Below are 20,654 nucleotides of genomic sequence, written 5' to 3' on the forward strand. Positions count from 1 at the left end.
AAGAATTTCAATGGTTTTGTACAACTGAAATGTCTAACTAACTATAACACCCCTAAAACCAATGGTTTTTTCAGTGAATTTCTAAGGTTTTTTAAATGCTCATCCCTAACTATAACAGGCCTGAAACCTGTTTTTTTTTGTGAATTTCAAAGGTTTTTTAAATGCTAATTCATAACTACAACATGCCTGAAACCTATGATTCTTTCAGTGAATTTCAACGGTTTTGTAAATGACAATTTTTAAATATATACATTTATATATTAATTTTTAGACACTGATTTACTACATTTTTTTAAACTATTTATTTTTAGATTTTTTTCTAAAAAAAATTACATTTCAGATTTTTAACATAAATTGAAAAACAGTTTAAAAAAATATTGAAATTCTATATATTTTTTAAAAATTTTATATTTCTTAAAATGTATTTATATTTTCTTTTTTATAAAAAATATTGGGGGGAGTAGCGCACCTAAAGCGCACATTCCTCGATTACTGCGCGGAACCAAGTCGCCATTTTAGGATTGTTGTGTAGGCTCAGCGTAGGGTATGCGATGGGTGCGAATTTTCCTACGCGATTTCTATGCGACTCGTACGCGACTTCTGGCGCATACGCGACATGTACGTATTACGTTACGCGTCGCTCGCGCGTTTCCGCGTGATGTCATCTACATTTTGGACGCGGCGGGTGCGCGACTCCCGCAAAAAAATGTAATGTCTAAAAAGATATATATATGTATTTAATATAAATATTAAGGCAAGACATTATCTGAGCTAATCAAAAAAATAATATTCTTTTAGTTTTAATAAACGTATACTACTTTTAAATGCAATTTTGTGAAGTCGCGCTGGGTGTGTGCTGCCTATGCGCACCCTATGCGGATCCCATTCGACCACAAAAAAAGAGATTTGATTGGTTCATAACACTTCCTATTCTAACTATTGAAGGACCCCACCCATTTCAATAACTCTTCTTAGACCTTCCTTGAGAGAAGACCTGTGCTGAGAAGAACTTCATTTTTAGGTCTCGTTCGAGACCTATTGTGATTGAGTCAGCTCTCAACGGAGCCAGGCCTGGCCACGAGCGCCGATTGCACATCGTGGACGCGCATGACCCAGCCTCCCAGAGCCGTGCACATCTCCAGAAGCACATCTCCAGATTGCCAGGGTCAGCCATGCCTCTCCAGTCGCACGCGCACACACACACTGCATGCGCACACACACACACTGCATGCACACACACACACACACACTGCATACACACACGCTCACACACAGGTGCCAAGCCCCCCAAGCCCCACTTACCGCCTCAGCCGCCACTCCTGACTTCTGCTGCCACCGCTTCTCTGGGCCATTCACTCCGTGGGCGCGGACTCCTCGCAAAGACAGAAGTCCCGCCCCACGACTGCCGTGAGCGTGCACATCCCGAAACCGGAAATTCGGGAGAGTGCACGCTCACGGCTTGTTATGTCGATTGGTTTATTTATTTGTTTCACGTTGTGCCTATTGTCCTTACCCTTGGGCAATCGGGACATAAATCTACTAAAGAAAATACCGCCCATCCCTACGCTCATAAGTAGCAGGAACCGACCGAGTGCACAGCTAGTGAAATTATAACATATTTCCGTCAAAATGCCCCATTACAACTACGTGCACGTGCTGTCAGTGCTTTGTCTGAACTGGGCACAGTGTTCTCAGGTTGGCTCCATGCTCCAAAGCCAAGAATGTGCACATCTGATCAACTTCTCCTCGTCTGCAGGTAGAATCACGTTGACTTTTTCCAGACACTTTTCAACGCCCTTCCTGTTTGTTATGATAAACTTGGTACTGTTTAATGGGATGACGGTACGGATTTGTCCAGTTTCGTGAAAGTTACAGAGAAAAACACTCAAGTGGAAACTGGAGTTTTGTGTGACAGATACAATTTGTATGTGGAGAAGCGTGGTGGCAGAAGAGACCAGTGCCACTTCTGGCGAGGAGCAGGGTTGCCGGGAGCCATTTAAGGTTCTTCCTCAGCTGGTTTGAAGAACGGGTGGATGCAGGACAAACGGGTATTTCCTTTGAGCTATGGAAGAGATTGAAAGACTTAAAACGAATATTTTTTTCTACTTTTCCAATTGCGCCTGATGTATTTTGATAGATAATTGGGTATATGCCCCCCTCCCTCCCCCCCAGACATATGTGTAACGCGTAGTGTACAGGTTGACTCCCGACTTTGTTAAATAAAACTTTCATCCTTCTGAGGTAGATGACGTGCTCGAATGAGTTGAGTAATACCACCTATTACGTTGGTAGTCCGATCTTCGTTTCTGAGATTACACCCGGAAGTACTAAGTTTCATTCCCGAGTTAAAAAAAAAAACAACTTTATGTTCAGTGCCTTTGTGAGGAGCTCACCTACTGCATCTGTTGTTTATGGAAGAGAGGCGACGACTACACCCAATACCATCCTATTTTAATTCAGATTGGAACGTCCTAAAATACAATTTATAAAAGCTCCTTGGGTGTCGTCCTTATCAATCAAATTATTGTAGGCGCTCAATGGTCAAGTCAGGCAAGATTTTTAACACTGTTTACTGGCTAGACCGACACACAACTTCTTGTAATTACAGACCGCTTCTTTGTGAGAGACACTCTGTTAAATACAACGCCTACAATAGCTATAAAAAAAACATCTACACTCTGAATCCCCCCTAGATGGAGCTGTTTAAGAGGTTTGCACCGAGTAACTTGGCGAACTGTGTCCCAAGGAACGTACTTTATTGTGCTCCAAATGCTGGTGCCTCACATTACTTTTTGGGGATTTGTTAACGCAAATTTCTCTCCGTTTTGGACCGGCATATGTAGCATTTCTGTGTTGGTTTTCTACTTGGCATGAAAGAATCAACTCATTCCTTTAATAATATTGGTTAATTACGTGCCATTGTGTGTTTTCTCTTGAGCTCACTTGCGACTCCAGTAATTCATGTCTTCTGGTCGAAGTTGAATTTCTGTATTTGCAGCTTGCATTTGCCTGTGTTGCTGTGCACGTACATGCATGGAGCATCAAATACGGTCCTCACTAAAAGAGTAGGCTTGGTGATTGTTGTGCATTGAGCCTACTGTGGCAGCCAATAGGGGAGTTTAAAAAAACACCGGTTAACTTTTAGCTCAGTTCTCCACAGTATTGCTCGTTTAAAACTTTATCTACTGGACAATTTTGTTTCATGTAGGCATTACAGCTATTAGTTCGGGACTGTTACGATGGATTTCAGTAAGGAAACTTGTAGGCATGTTGGCTTTTGGATATTGGAACCGAAAGAGAAATGGGTCTGGTTTACGCTGCAGGGATCGTTACGTGCTGCTTTTATAATCTGGTTTCATAAGGTTTAGTTCTGCATTTATAGCAGATTTCTGTCTTTCTGGGGATTCCGGTAGGAACCAGAGTGCACCAGTAAACCAACAACATTAGTTGATTTCCTGGAGTGCGCAATATTTACGTGTAGATTTTCCTCTGGATCAAACATTTCTCCTCTACAAGTGTAGCACATATGTACTATTGCAGATTTTCGCCCAAGAGAGCCCTTGATCTTTGACAGGACCAACTCGTCAGGTGCTTCGACTCAAGGACTAAATCTGTAAAAGGCGTGTTAATACCCAGAACCTTACAAGTTTGGTGTTCCTGCTATGACAGGTTAATACGCCCAGAAGTACCCATACTCTCACCATCACCTCACAGTTTGTGAGTCTGACTGACAGTGCCTCTCTGCTGGCACATTTGTTGCATTCGTAAGTATACCTTTGAATTAAGAAATCCATCAGTTTTGATTATCTGTAAAAGTATTACTAATTTACACTCAAATGGCTATGTTTGCATAACATAGTAATACTTATATATAGAAAATGCTTTGTGAATTCGGCCTTTTTTTGTTAAAGCGACATGTTTCAACATAGTTTTTATGCATGTGACTTTTGCACCAGGATGGCTCAGTGAGTACAAATGTGCCTGTTTTAAAATGCTGTGACCTGCAGGTCATGAGTGTGAATCCCAGGAATGCTGACTTAACTTTCCATTCTTCCAGGATGGGTAAATGGAGTACCATTAAACTGGGTAATACTTAATTCTTATATTTTCAATGCCTTTTGCCACTTCCAAGCATTGAAAATATAAGAATTAAGTATTACCCAGTTTAATTGTACTCCATTTAACCATCCTCACCCTCACACCCCTCATTCACCCTCACACCCCCTCACCCACCCTCACATCCCCTCACCCACCCTCCCACACCCTCACACCCCTCACACCCTCACACCCTCTCACCCTCCAACCCTCTCACCCTCCAACCCTCTCACCATCCAACCCTCCAACCCTCTCACCCTCCAACCCTCTCACCCTCCAACCCTCTCACCCTCCAACACTCTCACCCTCCACCCTCTCACCATCCAACCCTCTCACCATCCAACCCTCTCACCCTCCAACCCTCTCACCCTCCAACCCTCTCACCCCCTCCAACCCTCCACCCTCCACCCTCTCACCCTCCAACCCTCTCACCCTCCAACCCTCCAACCCTCTCACCCTCGAAACCTCTCACCCTCCAAACCTCTCACCCTCCACCCTCCAACCCTCTCACCCTTCAACCCTCTCACCCTCCAACCCTCTCACCCTCCAACCCTCCAACCCTCCAACCTCCAACCCTCTCACCCTCCAACCCTCTCACCCTCCAACCCTCTCACCCTCCAACCCTCTCACCCTCCAACCCTCCAACCCTCTCACCCTCCAACCCTCCCACCCTGTCACCCTCCAACCCTCTCACCCTCCAACCCTCCAACCCTCCAACCCTCTCACCCTCCAACCCTCTCACCCTCTCACCCTCCAACCCTATCACCCTCCAACCCTCTCACCCTCCAACCCTCTCACCCTCTCACCCTCCAACCCTCTCACCCCCCTCAGCCCCTCCAACCCTCTCACCCTCTCACCCCCCTCACCCCCTCCAACCCTCTCACCCTCCAACCCTCTCACCCTCCACCCTCTCACCCTCCAACCCTCCAACCCTCTCACCCTCCACCCTCTCGTCCTCCACCTTCTCACCCGCCAACCCTCTCACCCTCCAACCCTCTCACCCTTCAACCCTCTCACCCTCCAACCCTCTCACCCCCCAACCCTCCAACCCTCCAACCCTCCAACCCTCTCACCCTCCAACCCTCCAACCCTCCAACCCTCTCACCCTCCAACCCTGTCACCCTCCAACCCTGTCACCCTCTCACCCTCCAACCCTCTCACCCTCCAACCCTCCAACCCTCTCACCCTCCAACCCTCTCACCCCCCTCACCCCCTCCAACCCTCTCACCCTCCAACCCTCTCACCCCCCTCACCTCCTCCAACCCTCTCACCCTCCAACCCTCTCACCCTCCACCCTCTCACCCTCCAACCCTCCAACCCTCCAACCCTCTCACCCTCCAACCCTCCAACCCTCCAACCCTCTCACCCTCCAACCCTGTCACCCTCCAACCCTGTCACCCTCTCACCCTCCAACCCTGTCACCCTCTCACCCTCCAACCCTCTCACCCTCCAACCCTCTCACCCCCCTCACCCCCTCCAACCCTCTCACCCTCCAACCCTCTCACCCCCCTCACCTCCTCCAACCCTCTCACCCTCCAACCCTCTCACCCTCCACCCTCTCACCCTCCAACCCTCCAACCCTCCAGCCCTCTCACCCTCCAACCCTCTCACCCTCCAACCCTCTCACCCCCCTCACCCCCTCCAACCCTCTCACCCTCCAACCCTCTCACCCCCCTCACCTCCTCCAACCCTCTCACCCTCCAACCCTCTCACCCTCCACCCTCTCACCCTCCAACCCTCCAACCCTCCAGCCCTCCAACCCTCTCACCCTCCACCCTCTTGTCCTCCACCCTCTCACCCTCCAACCCTCTCACCCTCCAACCCTCTCACCCTCCAACCCTCCAACCCTGTCACCCTCCACCCTCTCACCCTCCAACCCTCTAACCCTCTCACCCTCCAACCCTCTCACCCTCCACCCTCTCACCCTCCAACCCTCTCACCCTCCAACCCTCCAACCCACTCAACCTCCAACCCTCTCAACCTCCAACCCTCTCACCCTCCAACCCTCACACCCTCCAACCCTCTCACCCTCCAACCCTCTCACCCTGTCACCCTCTCACCCTGTCACCCTCCAACCCTGTCACCCTCCAACCCTGTCACCCTCCAACCCTGTCACCCTCCAACCCTGTCACCCTCCAACCCTCTCACCCTCCAACCCTCTCACCCTCCAACCCTCTCACCCTCCAACCCTCTCACCCTCCAACCCTTTCACCCTCCAACCCTCTCACCCTCCAACCCTCTCACCCTCTAACCCTCTCACCCTCACAACCTCACACACCCTCACCAGCATAGCAAAACAAAACACAACAAAACACAGCATAGCAAAACACAACAAAACACAGCATAGCAAAACAAAACACAACAAAACATAGCATAGCATAGCAAAACAAAACACAACAAAACATAGCATAGCAGAGCAAAACAAAACACAACAAAACATAGCATAGCATAACAAAACACAGCATCGCAAAACAAAACACAACACAACAAAGCATAGCATAGCATAACAAAACAAAGCATAGGATAGCAAAACATAGCATAACAAAACACAACAGCACATAGCATAACACAACATAGCAAAACACAACAAAACATAGCATAGCTTAACCCCTTCGGTGCGGCGGACGTCGCGTGCACTCCCTCGGTAGTGCTGCGCACGTCTGCTGAACGTTCCGGCCCCGCCCGCGCAATTGAACGTTCCGCACCAGCGCAGAACGGTCGGCGCAGCGGAGGGGTTAACAAAACACAACAAAGCATAGCAAAACATAGCATACCAAACACAACAAAACATAGCATAGCAAAGCATAGCATAGCAAAACATAGCATAGCATAACAAAATATAGCATAGCATACAGCATCACTCAGCACCACCACAGCATCACTCAGGGGCACCACAACATCACTATGCGCTACCACAGCATCACTGAATGCCACAGCATCACTCGTTCGCCATCACAACATCACTCAGCACCACCACAGCATCAATCCGTGCAACCATTCAACAACAGATGGTTCAAATATGTTCTCTCAATGTTTCAAGCTTTATTACAAATGTAACAAAAAGATGTTGATATTTCACTTCTGTTCTTGGATTTTCGTCACAATAAAATACACTGAACATAATGTTCACAAAAGTTATTTACAAAAGTTTAAGCTATTGCCATTATAAATTACAATAACTTTTATTAAGTATTAATTATTTAAAAATAAAATAAAAACCATTGTTATTTGTAATATCAATACATGTAAGTCACGTAAATACAACGCATATTGCATTACAAATGCTATAGGTGTCACTTCTGCGAAAGTTATAACTATGGCATTGTAAATGACAAAGCTATTAATTTCGCTATTTTAAAAAACAAAACCATAGCTCAAACTTTCCTAATGCGAGACCTATTGCATTGCAAATGCTTGTTCTTCATTGGAGACCTGAATTTCCTTTCTGCAGACAAAAATGGCTACAACACTGCCACAGTCATCTGATTCTGACCATTCAGATGTAGAGGGATTTGTACCAGAACCTCCCTGTCCCGAAAAATAGACATCCATTGTATGGAAATTTTTCACTTTTCCGGAGGGACAAAAAAAAGTGAATGCCACCAAGGTGACATGTAAGATTTGCAAGGCTGTGTTATCCAGAGGAGATCCTAATAAGAAATACTCCTGTGGCACTGCAAGCATGTGGAAGCACCTACAATTCCTGCATCCAGTGAATTACGCTAACGAAGAATACAGAAGACTCCACCAAACTGCTCTTCCACCACAGGCAACTGCAAGTACCTCTGGGGCATCACCTTCAACCTCCCATCCGGACATACGTCCACAGTTTGGAAAAGTAAAAATGCACTGTGTGCAGTGTAATCGGTTAATCTGCTATGGGGAGCAATCAGTAGACCTAGTTTGCAGGGCAATCGATAACCATTGTTGCTAGATTTATTTATTTTTCACCCAAAGTTCATAGTTTTGTTTGTCCCGTTGACTTTTTGTTCCTGTTAAAAAAAAAATTGTTCAAAGAAATAACTTTTTTTTTATAAAACTACAAAAAGAAAAAAAAAGTTCTTTTTTAGAACTAACTACTCTGGTTTAAAAAAATCTACATTTGTATACAAGTGTGTGAACGTTTAGATGAATGTATGTGTAGTGCATCATTGATTGAAACAATGCATTTATGGTGTATGGTGAATGTGTAAGTGCAGAACTATAATGAAGTGCTGCAGCATGGCACTGTAAGCTCTTTAGCTACAGCATGCTATGGTACCTCCGAAGCACAGGGATGCAACATATGTCCATAAATATGTTGCAAGTCTATGCTTCCCTCTGCACTGCTGCTTAAACTGCAGCAATGTGGAGACACAGGCACCCTTGCACCATGGTACAAAGATATCTGTGCCTTGTGGAGTTTGTTTTTGTGCAGGGAAACACAAATTCCTGCACAAAAACAATCAGTGAAGGCATTTTTCTTCTTCAATGTATGCTCTGCATCGTAGCATATATTGAAAGAGAAAAAATGAGGAGGAATGAAAACAATTCTCCTTCTTGTGCCTTGCTACACCAATTGGAAGATGGTGCAGCATTCATACACATGTCCAGATTTATGATTTATGATAAATCTGGAGATGTGTCTTGTTTTATGAGTGTTCTGTGCAAACACGCACAGCAACACCTATAGAACCCCCTTTCAACGCAAAGTGGTGTGTATGATGAGGTTGTATTTACATGGAGAAGAAAAGGTACACAGAGTACCTTTTCCTCTCTTTGTAAATATGAAAGAGTGTCTTGAGCTATAACTATGTTACAAAAAGTGACATATTGTTAGCACAGGATGCTTCTAAATTTTCCCCATAAGTGCTTAGGTATTGGCAGACTGTTACAATAAGAACATATTGCTAGTTGATTGTTTGAAAAATTGCATGAGAGTGATAGGAGGTAAGCACAGGCTTATGTCTGCAAAGATTCTCAAAGAACAATGATTGAAATTATTGCAATCCTTCAATAGGTACAATTGGAAATGTTATGAATGTCTGTATTGCACTGCTCTTAGCAAAACAAAAAAATGTCAAACTTTCCCTCGAATTCTGCACATATATACATGTAAATATCAAAACACATTGCTTCCCACAATAATTCAAAAGCTAACACACATTTATATTGGTTACACATTTCAACCCTTTCCAATTCACATAAATTTCAACTCTTCCCCCAATCTGCTTACTGCCTGTTACCATAGTAACAGTTCATGGAACACCCAACTGAACACACAGGTCAAAGGTTCAGCACGGAATGTTGCAAATCCAAACAGCAAGTGGGCTTGACTTTTAAAAATATCAGCTTATCCTATGTAATGTTCCTTTCAAACAGTTTTTGTTAACCAATAACAAACATGCTTCTAAAAAACAGAAACATGCACCCTAGTTTTCAGTCTAGAATGTTGTCAAACAACCAATCATTTCTTTTTTTTTAAAACTGCATCTTATCCACCATTTAAGAAAAATCTTACTTTTCAAACTGCCATTTCATTTACAAAGACCATCTGAGTGCATCCAGACCTCCCTTCAAGATGCTTTGAATGTGGATTGTGGGACACAGCTATAGTCTCTGAAGCCAAAGGTATGCAGAAAAGGCATTGACAAATACCTAGCTTTGCCAAATGTAGACATTAAATGGATTGGGCAGAGAGGGTTAAAGTGGCACCAATTGATGCCATTGGTAAAATCCTTTTTGCATCTCCAACACCCTGACCTCATAATTATGCACTGTGGTGGCAATGACCTAGGCACTTTGACTGGGGTAGGTCTGGAAATGCTTATGAAGGACACCTTTGGAGAATTGATGTCACTTTTCCCCCAAACTGCCTTTGTCTATTCTAACATATGCCAAAGGCAGGAATGGAACTGGTCCAATCAATTGTGTCCACAGATTGAGAAAGGTAGGAAACATGTCAATAAATCAGTTTCTGCTTTTTTCCAAGATAATAGAATGGGGTCCATTTAATAATAATAATAATAATAATTAAATTTGTAAAGCGCCTGGTTACACTGACTAGTGTGTCCTCGCGCTGTAGATCGCCATAATCAACTCCACTCCATTGTTATTTCTTCACGACCGGTCAGTCGGCTAGCCCCGTCCTAATCTTTGGGAAACAAGTGAGTTTTCAGCTCTTTGTGGAATACAAGCTCTGACGTCTCCAACCGGAGCTTCAGAGGGAGTCCGTTCCACTGTTGAGCTGCCATAACACGAAAGGAATGCCCTTCCATTCTCACTCTGCTAAATTTATGAACCTGAACCTGCCCCGTCAACCACAACAATCTGCATTTTAATATGGATGGCATCTATAGGAGAGATGTTGTACATTTTACTTATGAGGGAAACAGAGTCTTCCTCATGAACTTTAGACTCTCCATCAGTACTTACTTGTAGGTACCAAAATCTGTCAATAGACACAACGGCTCTTTTTAGAGCCACCCATGATCTAAAGACATAAGCTTGATGTATATCTGAAAAATATTTTATTTGTTTTTGCTTGGAGTCGCGCTCCCAACGCGGGAGAAATTGTGCAGCCAACGCGCTGGAGTTGCGCACCCTACACCTTAGGAGTCGTGCACCCAATGTGTGCACACCAGGGGCCGCGCTGAGCACTGTGCAGGGTGCGCCACTCCTAATTTTACGGTTAAAATAAAATAGCATACATCACTAATTTGTATTCTCACCGGGGACCCCATCCCCTGGGGCTCATAACGTTGGGGGCTGTGGCAGGAGCCCCAATGCCCCCACGGTCCCAGGCGGCTCCTCGCGTCCTTCGGGAGCCAGCATTGCTTTTCCACACTGGAAGCTGCAAACATGCATCTCCCCATGTGGAAAAGCAAAATGGTTTGCATTATGAAATCGAGAGTAGGTTTCCCTGCTCTGTCTTTCAAAATCCAAACCAAGTCTGCTATGACAGGGCGAGAGCCTCGGCTCTCGCCCTGCCATTGCAAACAGCAGTGTCTGTGGGTGCGCACCCCGGGACACTGCACGAGCCGGCCCTTGGGGGTGGCAGTCCCCAGGGCCCTCGAGGGCTCCAGGAGGGGGCCACGCGGCCCCCCTCCACAACATACAAAGCCCAAGGGGTGGTGGTCCCCGGGGGGGCTTGGGGGGGCCTTTCAGCCCACCCAACCATTCTCAAAAAACCCTGGGGGGTGGTGGTCCCCGGGGCTGGGGAGGCCCTCTGGGCCCCCCATAAAACTACAAACTTTTGCCCCCAGGATTTGTCCCCCCGGGGGCTAATTATTAAAGCCTGCGCTTCATTTTATTTTATTTTGTACGGCAGGATCTGCGCACCCTGCGCGCATTTCGCCATTTAAAAAAAAATAATAATAATTTTACAGCCCTGGGGGTCCTTGTGGGACCCCCTAAGCAGGTCTAGAGGGTCAGGGTATTTCTACCCTGCCTACTTTATAAGTGTTACACACTGGTTCCACTGACTTCCTCAGCCTCGCTTCTACCAAGGCACAAAATGTCTGCCAACAATTCCTGGTTTGGAGAGTTTACAGACAGTTGACAGCCAATTAGCATGCAGCTCGTGATCGGGAGGGTGCGCTCAGTGTGCGCTCAAGGTGCGTGCATCCAGCGTGGCCATAGATATATATGTGATTTTGATTTTGATTTTCTCAGGAACTACTGAATGGATTTACACCATTTAAGCAAAAGACACAACTCTGAACTAAGGTCTACCTTTCTACCAAATTTGGTGCAATTCTATTCAGCAGTTTGGGCTGTAGCTGCGACTAAAGGTCCCTATGGAAAATTGCATGGGGAAAACACGTTTTGGGACCCCCTTTTTTCTCGGCCCTGGCCCCTGCTTGACGAATCACCCTGAGACTTTCAGAATAGGAGCGGACCGGAGCGGGACACAGGTTTTGAAAATTTCGCAAAGATTAGTCAACTGGCACCAAAGTTATTCCAAATAGAATGTTGCAGATTTCCTATGGATAATAGGTCCTAACTATAACTACAGACTGGCGACCGCCAGTAGGTAATATTTAAATGAGTGTATTTAATGTTTAGGTTAAAAATTAATTACATTTGAGGGATGTTTATGTTGTCAATATTGTGAAAGTCGATATTTTTGTTAACTTGCATTATTTAAATTTAACAATATTTATGTTTACGATATTTTTGTACTCAATGTTTTTGTTATTGGTTTTTTTTATACAATATTTTTGTATTTTCCATGGTGAGCTAGTTGATATTTTTGCATGCGATATTAGTGTGTTGATATTTGTGTAGGTCGATATTGTGAGGGTCGAGATTGTGTCAGTGAACCGTGAACAAGGGTGGTTTAGTTTAAAACGTATTAGGCCACATATTTGTTTAATTCATTGTAAATTGCTGGTTGTGAAAAAAAGGTGAAAGCCTGTCTTGAGAATGCATCTTTGCAAAGGACAACATTTTGGTTTTATATATTACGACTAGTTCGGCCATGAGGAAGCACCACTGCAGATCCCTGAATGACTCCTATTGTTCGTCATTTTTAGATCAGCAGGTTCCATTAATTTCCAGCACTTCCAGAAATGGGACATCAGATAAGCCCACTCGAGGGTTTTGAATTTCATCTCTTTGAAATGTTGGCAATGGCAGACCCTTGGGGTGAATTGTATTGAGCAGAACTACTGTTACCATTATGCAACTGTAGAACTCACAGGAGACCCAGTAAGGTGGAACTGTATTTAATGGCAATCAGCTGGCTGTAATGATTTTTCTACTTCATTGTACATCATCACTGTACATTTAGCCTGTGAACAAGGACTGTTTAGCCTGAAACGTGTAAGGCCACATATGTTTACCTCTTTGGAAGTTGCTGATTTAGCTGTTGTGAATAAAAGGTGAAAGCCTGTCTGGAGAGTGCATCTTTGGCGAGGGCAACATTTTTGTTTCATGAATTACGGCTAGTCCGGCTGTGGGAAAGCACCACCGCAGATCCCAGCGGGTCCTGAATAACTTTGATTGTTCGTAATTTTGGGATCAATAGGTTCCAATAATTTCCAGCAATTTCAGTAATGGGACATTGGATTAGCCCACTCTAGGTTTTCACATTTATCTGAAATGCCAGCGTAGGCAGACCCACTGGGTGTAAATTGTATTGAGCAGAACTACTTTTACCATCATGCATCTGTTGAACTCGAGGGAAGCCCAGGAGGGCGAACTGTATTTAATGGCAATCAGGTGGCTGCAATGATGTCTCTGCTTTGTTGTACATTTGCCTATGAGCAAGGACTGCTTAGTCCAAAACGTGTTAGGCCACATATTTTTAATTTGTTGGAAGTTGCTGATTTTGCTGTTCTGAATAAAATGCCTGTCTTGAGAGTGCATCTTTGCAGAGGGTAAAACATTTTTTTCATTTCCAAATATATATCTAATTCTGATGTTTGAATGATAATTACTATTGCTGACAGATATTTTTCTGTGAGACTGATGGAACGTGTCTGCTGTCCGAATATGTAAGGTCCCTGTTGTTGTCCACTATTAGCAGTTCTATATGCGCCTATAAAACTTTCTTAGCTCTGATGTCTATTGTATGTGATTGTGAGATTTAGGATTTTTTACATTTTCCTCTGTGAGGGGAAGATGGGAATAGTAAGAGGAAGTGAAATGACGCTCTGAAAAATAACAGCATGTGCTACGAAAAATCACAGACCTTGTAAAAATCTGCATTTTCTGACCTGTCTCGGATTATTTGCACATAAACTTGGGAACTTTTGCTACACCATGTTTTCAAACCTTTCATGGGATAAATGATAAAGTCAACACCCCTGGAGAAGGTCAGTGTTGCTTGGTACGCCGTGAAAGTATTGGAATACTTCATGAGTGGGTCATCAGAGCCTACAACTTTTAGTAAATGTATGAGAAAATTGTCTTTCAAAATGCAATATTTGGCTTTATTTTAAAAGGTTAAGTAGAACCAGCCTGATTGCCCTTGGAGGAGTATTGGCTAGCTCGCTCTGCCCACCAGGCGCAGTTTCGGGAGGGCATTAATGCCTCAAATTGTATAGATTGTCATCCCCATGGGAATAGAATGGATTACGATTCATACTTATATTCACACTACAAACACCTCATACAAATTCTAACACTTCTTTGCATACACAAACTTCACCCATACTCACACTACTGCTCCCTCAAACTCATACAGTTCACTATGGTAATGATGAGCAGTGGTTTAAAGCTGTTGAACAGGCAACAAAATGACTTTCAGATCTTTTGAGGGAAAAAAACACCAGTGAATGTGATACCATTTAGTTAACTGATAACCACTGAAAGAACCCCCACATTCCTTTTACAATCATCAGTCCATGACACCAATTTGACTGAGATCTGAAGACAGGAGGTTTTTGGATTGTCCTGTAACAGCATGGATGTTCGATGTTGACCCTTGACGACTGGAGACATGCCAGATTTTCAGGATTTTCATACAAAATAAATTTACACATGATATATGGGAAATGTAATTGAGGATCATGTGTATACACAGTGGTTAACATTAAAAGGTGGCATTGCTCTAGCCACCATGGGCTAATGTCACACAACCCTAACTTATCGAAATGGAAATGGGAACACGAAAGTGGATCTCAGAAGCTGTCTGGTAATGTCCCTTTTTGAGCAATTTAGAGAATATAACATAGAGATTAGAGAATGCAAACACAACCATATACCATTAACACACTTTCCCTCTGAGCATGCACTTCATTCTGAGGAAGTGGCTCGTCTCCTCAATCACTTACCAGTATCCCAGACCATTCTGGTGTTCCGGTCACAACGAGGGGAACACCGAAACGATGAAAGATTATTTCGTTGACATCATGAGCAATTCCAAGAAAGATCTGAATAATGCCACAAACTATCAATGTGACCTGCCAAAAAAGAAAAAAAATGTTTTAAAAAAAATATATATAAGAGCAGTTTCCTGTTATGTGTTCCATAATGCAACTTCCATCTGGCAAACTGAATCAAGTGAGGGGGAGGTGCACACAGACGGTATATTTCACAAAATGTAGTCATGGTACTTTAAACCAATAAAGATAACACGTCATGTATCCCGCCTCAAAGTGCATTTATGACTTATGCAGTTGAGTGCATATTGATAAGGGGAAGACTTAGAGAACTACATACTGGTACTTCTGAGGTGAATTGACTTTTTATGCATCCAGTGAATTACCTTCTAACAGTACATCATGCACTGTGTATGTAGTCTGTACATATGAGTAGACGGGCCAATGATGTCCATACATTTTATGTGGTACATGTGTGGTGGAACGATCAGCAGATGACAGTCCTTGGATTTCTACACAATTGGGACAATCCACAAGGGATATTGTTACAGGATTCAATTACATAATACCTCTACGCATTTGACTGTGTAAATAAATTCTTGGAACTGCTCTTCAGCAGACATTCTAGGGACACAATCCACTAACAGAATTAAAAAATGGCTGGGGCACACAAAACGGGTTAATTAGTCAGTAATTCAGATAGATTATTTTGGTTAAAAAAACTTAGAAATCCATAAAATTCAAACAACAGCATTAGCACACCATCAATATCAAACAATCACTAGTTACAAAGGTAAACAATTTATAATCCAATTCTTTAATGCAAGTATATACATATTAAAACAAAAATACTTAGAATAGCGGTGACTAGGTATCCTTCCATTTAAAGGTCACAGGCAACCTTTCATTCACTCTGACGTTCAGAGCTGCCTGAATAAATCTTGTGACAGCAAAACTAATTGAAAGAGAAGTAATCTTCAATAACTTAATAAAGGGGCAATCGTTAATGAGAGCAAAGCTGTAGACTCAATGTGAGTCTATGTATGATGCAGCCTCAGGACTCAAACTGGGTCCACAAATCTTCAATGCACACCTCAAAACTAAAAGGTTTCTACTTGGGTCATCTTTTGCAAGAACAGTCCTTACACCACATGACTAATCAATATTGTGAAATTATCATTTAAAGTAACTTGTGCATTGGCTAATTTCATTTGCAAATACTCGTGGTAATGGCACAGTCATGGTAAGGAATGCTTTGTTAAGCCATGCAAGGTTTTGGATGCGTGGCAACAGATGCTATTCCACTCTGTAAGGAGAAATATATGAATGATGAGGATCTGAGTGATTGAGCCGAGCCAGAAAACCAAGAGAAGCGCATAGCTCTGGGGCAGGTGCTGGGCCCCACCAAATACTTAATTTGTAACAGAATAAGGTCAGGACCCAGACTTTTGCTCAGAAACCTGCAGCCGGCGCTATCAAGGGTTAGACTGTGGAATTGCAAAGCTTTGTAGTCTTGATTCCACCTTTAACTCACCACCAGGCACTCCCTGCCCTTTATCTGATTCTCACAGCGTTCTTTTTCATCCCTGCTTTCTCCTGTTATCTCTTTTTTCCGTCTTTCACTTCCTCTTCTCTGTCTCCTTTTGTGTTTTTCTTTATCTTGCTGCGGATCAATGTTTGTTGAGGAAAACTAAGTGCAGGTCTTCACAAATGTGGGTCCCACCCACAACCGCCAGCTCAAATTAAACACTAGCCCCAAAGGAGGACAATGTGGCTGCATCACAGGAGCCACCAAGCATGAAATATTTGGAGGCCAGATTCTTGTACCCTCTGCATGGTTACATGAAATAGGACTGTCTGCTGGCAAGATAAGCATCTGTTTGTATAAAATGTCTGAAACTGTATATGTGGTTCAATACAGCAAAGCTTTACTTTTAGGATAAGCATCTCTAAGAAAATACAATCAGCTGTAAGGTCAGCTTGTCTTACTAGCAGTGGATCCAGTATAAAAAGATGTACACATGTTTTAAACTGTAATATTTTGTGGCTAATTATGTACCCAGAGTGCTTCTTTTTATGTGAACATGCATGCTGCACACTAGAAGCAAGATCGGTGAATGTTTCAAAAATAAGATGTACCCGGGGGGAGGAGCCAAGATGGCGATCGGAGCGGACCTGTAGGCTCCCGGCTCCGCCAGTCCGTTTTTGCCGTGCCGACATCCTGATCACAATCCTGGCACACTCGACGGCAGACTGTGTGCGAAACGGCGCTGATCACGGCGGTGCTCTCCCGGACCCTGGACCTGCCCGGCAGCCGAAGAAATCTGCCTCCTAGCTCCCGGCCCTGGACCCCGCTTCCGTGGGCTCCTCCTTCCGTGCCTCCTGAACCTGAAGCCGGCCGGAGTGCTCCGCCGGCGCAGACTGTAGTGTAACCGGCGTTGCCCCTGCGAGGCGCTGCCCGAGCATAGTCACCTGGGATGGCGCGACGTGGGCAGAGAGAGGGCAGTGTTTACCGAGCCGTGGACCCCCATCACAGCGGAGCCTTTGTTTGAGGTGCCAGGTACGAGGAGAGGACGGTCCGGCCATTTTGAGTCGCACTTTGTTTGTTGACCCCATGCCTCGCTACCCGGGACTGCCAAGTGGCGTCTAACTGACACGCATTGTCTTGGGGCACGGAGTGTAATACTCAGTCAGTGGTAACAAGAGGGTGCGCTGGCGCTCTCCTGAAACTGGTGCCCGTCGTGGAACCTGGTCGAGATGGCTCGGTGCGCCGCCATGTCTTGTGGGGCACTGAGCCCTTCCAAGCCAGAGACCAGTGCCGCCCTGGCTATAGGGAAACCCGAGATTCTGGAGATCCCCCGGGGACACAAGACCCAGGGACTACAGCCTGTGATTTCTCTCGGCGCTGTCCTGTCAGCCCTGCGTGACCTCCGCTCAGAAGTGCGACACTGCTACCGAGAACTGGGGGACAAGCTGGACCGCATGACATCTACGTTGGGCTGGGGCACCGATGCCTCGGAATTGCACAGCTGCCGCCTGCCATTGCCTACAACGAGTGGGGCGCCGACGATCTCTCCTGCATGCTGCACATCTGAGCTCCCTGACTATCTCGCAGGCGCCCAGGATTACCAGCCTGATGACTCCCCTCGGAACACTTTGTTTCCCCTCCAGGAGATGTGTGCAACATTGTGGCCAGACTCTCTATTGTGGATGCCTCGAGAACTGTTTGCAGCGTCGTGGCTGCCTTCTCTTCCTGCGCTGCGCCTCTTGCCTATCCTGATTAAAACATCGTGTACTCCTGGTGTACTTATGGAACGTTCTGCTGCACTCGACGGACTTCCTGCTGTCTCATCGTGGCCATTTTGTGCTCCCTTTTTGTTGTCCTCTGTCCTCTCGCCATTTTGCTCCTTTGTTCTGTGGTGGGCGGGCCTCTCTTGGGCAACGCGACTGAGTGAATATCCGCGTTCGGGTCAGGGCTAGGCTGCTTTTCCTGATATTGGCTGCTGAGCTGGTGGGCCGGGATTTGGGACTGTATCTTGTGTCCAGTTTACGTGTTCGCTGTTGTTTAATGCTTCGCTCCTATAATGCCTTAATGCTTGCCGTTTATCCTGACCTTGGGGTGGAGGATGTATTACAACTGGCGGGGACCGGGTTGCCTGGAATTGAACCTCCTCCCTCCCCCCCTTTTTGTCTTTGAGAGTTGAAGATTAGGGTGTCCTTCTCTCCCTCTCTATATCACATGGTACCTTTTGTTTTCTTTTTTCTTTTCTTCTCTTCCTCTCTCTCTCTTCCTTTCTTCTCGCTATATTTCGGGTTTATTGGGCGACAGAAACACTGCTGGGGGGGGGGGCAGGCCATAGCCTCCGCATGCGTGTAGGGTGGGGGGTTAGTAGTTAGAACTTAGTCATTATTTCTATGGTGCCTTCTTTTATTCCTATTTTTTATTTTTACTTTCGGTCTGGGTCCATGTCTAGTTTTACTAGGGGTTAGGTGGCGGCAGGGTTCGGGTGGCGCACGAGAGGGGTCTTCTATCTGACTCTGAGAATGGTTGCCTTACTGCCCGGGGGGAACTCACTGGTTGGCGGTCATCTCCTGCACATATGTTTGAAACTATGGTTTTGCTCCTCCCGCATAGATCCTTCTTTCTTTCTTTTCAAAAGACTTGGTGCAATACGACTTGTTACAATGCTTGCTTAAAAAACCTTTTAAAATTAACCTTCATTGATTCTGAGACATGGTACTATGATGAATACAGTGTAATTGAATGATCGCCTAAAAGTGGGTAATGCTATGTCGCCGTAACGTTGCATTGGTGCTTAACTGTGTTCGTGGCCGGCCGGTAGGTTGTAGGCCCGTATTTGTTCTGCTTTAATGCACAATAAAGGTTTTCAAAAATTTAAAAAAAAAATAAAATAAGATGTACCCAAATAATATTTGTAAATTGAAAAAAGGATAAAGGTTACAAAACCACTTTAAATACTGTTTGGCTGAAGGAATCATTTCATAAATCAGGTGTTGGATGCCCAGCACTATTCAAATAGTATTAATAATAGTAATAATAATCTGTGCAACACTATTAAGGGCAACATTACATGCAAAATGTAAAAATACATTTAGGGTCTGCATTGTTAAAAGAAATACTAAGAGTACAAGTGCTTGCTGTCCTGCCCCCCCCTCGTTGGTTGTGCCTGCTCTCCTGTCCCCCCGTTTGTTGTGCTTGCTCTCCTGCCCCCCCTCGTTGGTTGTGCTTGCTTTCCTGCCCCCTCGTTGCTTGTGCTTGCTGTTCTGCCCCCTTGTTGCTTGTGCTTGCTGTCCTGCCCCCTCGTTTCTTGTGCTTGCTGTCCTGCCCCCCCCTTGTTGTTTGTGCTTGCTCTCCTGCCCCCCCTCGTTGGTTGTGCTTGCTCTCCTGCCCCCCTTGTTGGTTGTGCTTGCTCTCCTGCCCCCCCTCGTTGGTTGTTCTTGCACTCCTGCCCCACCCTCGTTACTTGTGCTTGCTCTCCTGCAGCCCTCGCTGGTTGTGCTTGCTCTCCTGTCCCCCCGTTTGTTGTGCTTGCTCTCCTGCCCCCCCTCGTTGGTTGTGCTTGCTTTCCTGCCCCCTCGTTGCTTGTGCTTGCTGTTCTGCCCCCTTGTTGCTTGTGCTTGCTGTCCTGCCCCCTCGTTTCTTGTGCTTGCTGTCCTGCCCCCCCCTTGTTGTTTGTGCTTGCTCTCCTGCCCCCCTCGTTGGTTGTGCTTGCTCTCCTGCCCCCCTTGTTGGTTGTGCTTGCTCTCCTGCCCCCCCTCGTTGGTTGTTCTTGCACTCCTGCCCCACCCTCGTTACTTGTGCTTGCTCTCCTGCAGCCCTCGCTGGTTGTGCTTGCTCTCCTGTCCCCCCCTTGCTGGTTGTGCTTGCTCTCCTGCCTCCCCCTCGCTGGTTGTGCTTGCTCTCCTGCCCCCCCCCCCCCTCGCTGGTTGTGCTTGCTCTCCTGCCCCCCCCTCGCTGGTTGTGCTTGCTCTCCTGCCCCCCCCTCGTTGCTTGTGCTTGCTCTCCTTCCCCCCGCTGGTTGTGCTTGCTCTCCTGCCCCCCTCGCTGGTTGTGCTTGCTCTTCTGCCCCCCCTCACTGGTTGTGCTTGCTCTCCTGCCCCACCCCTCGTTGGTTGTGCTTGCTCTCCTGCCCCCCCTCGTTGGTTGTGCTTGCTCTCCTGCCCCTCCCCCTCGTTGGTTGTGCTTGCTGTCCTGCCCCCCCTCGTTGGTTGTGCCTGCTCTCCTGCCCC

At 45.7% G+C, this 20,654-nt stretch overlaps 2 protein-coding genes across 4 annotated transcripts in view; both read right to left on the reverse strand.

Annotated features, from left to right (window-relative positions):
* LOC147703524 (membrane-spanning 4-domains subfamily A member 4A-like) overlaps positions 1-20,654 on the reverse strand; it is a 1,156,223-nt gene that overhangs the window by 228,084 nt on the left and 907,485 nt on the right. The gene's annotated exons all lie outside the window — the stretch shown is intronic.
* LOC147703525 (membrane-spanning 4-domains subfamily A member 4A-like) overlaps positions 1-20,654 on the reverse strand; it is a 345,084-nt gene that overhangs the window by 228,084 nt on the left and 96,346 nt on the right. Inside the window, exon 3 of the mRNA XM_086931894.1 lies at positions 14,856-14,984. Coding sequence (XP_086788020.1) covers positions 14,856-14,984 — 129 coding nt within the window. The remainder of the gene's footprint in view (positions 1-14,855; positions 14,985-20,654) is intronic.

This window comes from Lissotriton vulgaris, chromosome 7 (assembly GCF_964263255.1).
Source record: "Lissotriton vulgaris chromosome 7, aLisVul1.2, whole genome shotgun sequence".
Lineage (NCBI taxonomy): Eukaryota > Metazoa > Chordata > Amphibia > Caudata > Salamandridae > Lissotriton > Lissotriton vulgaris.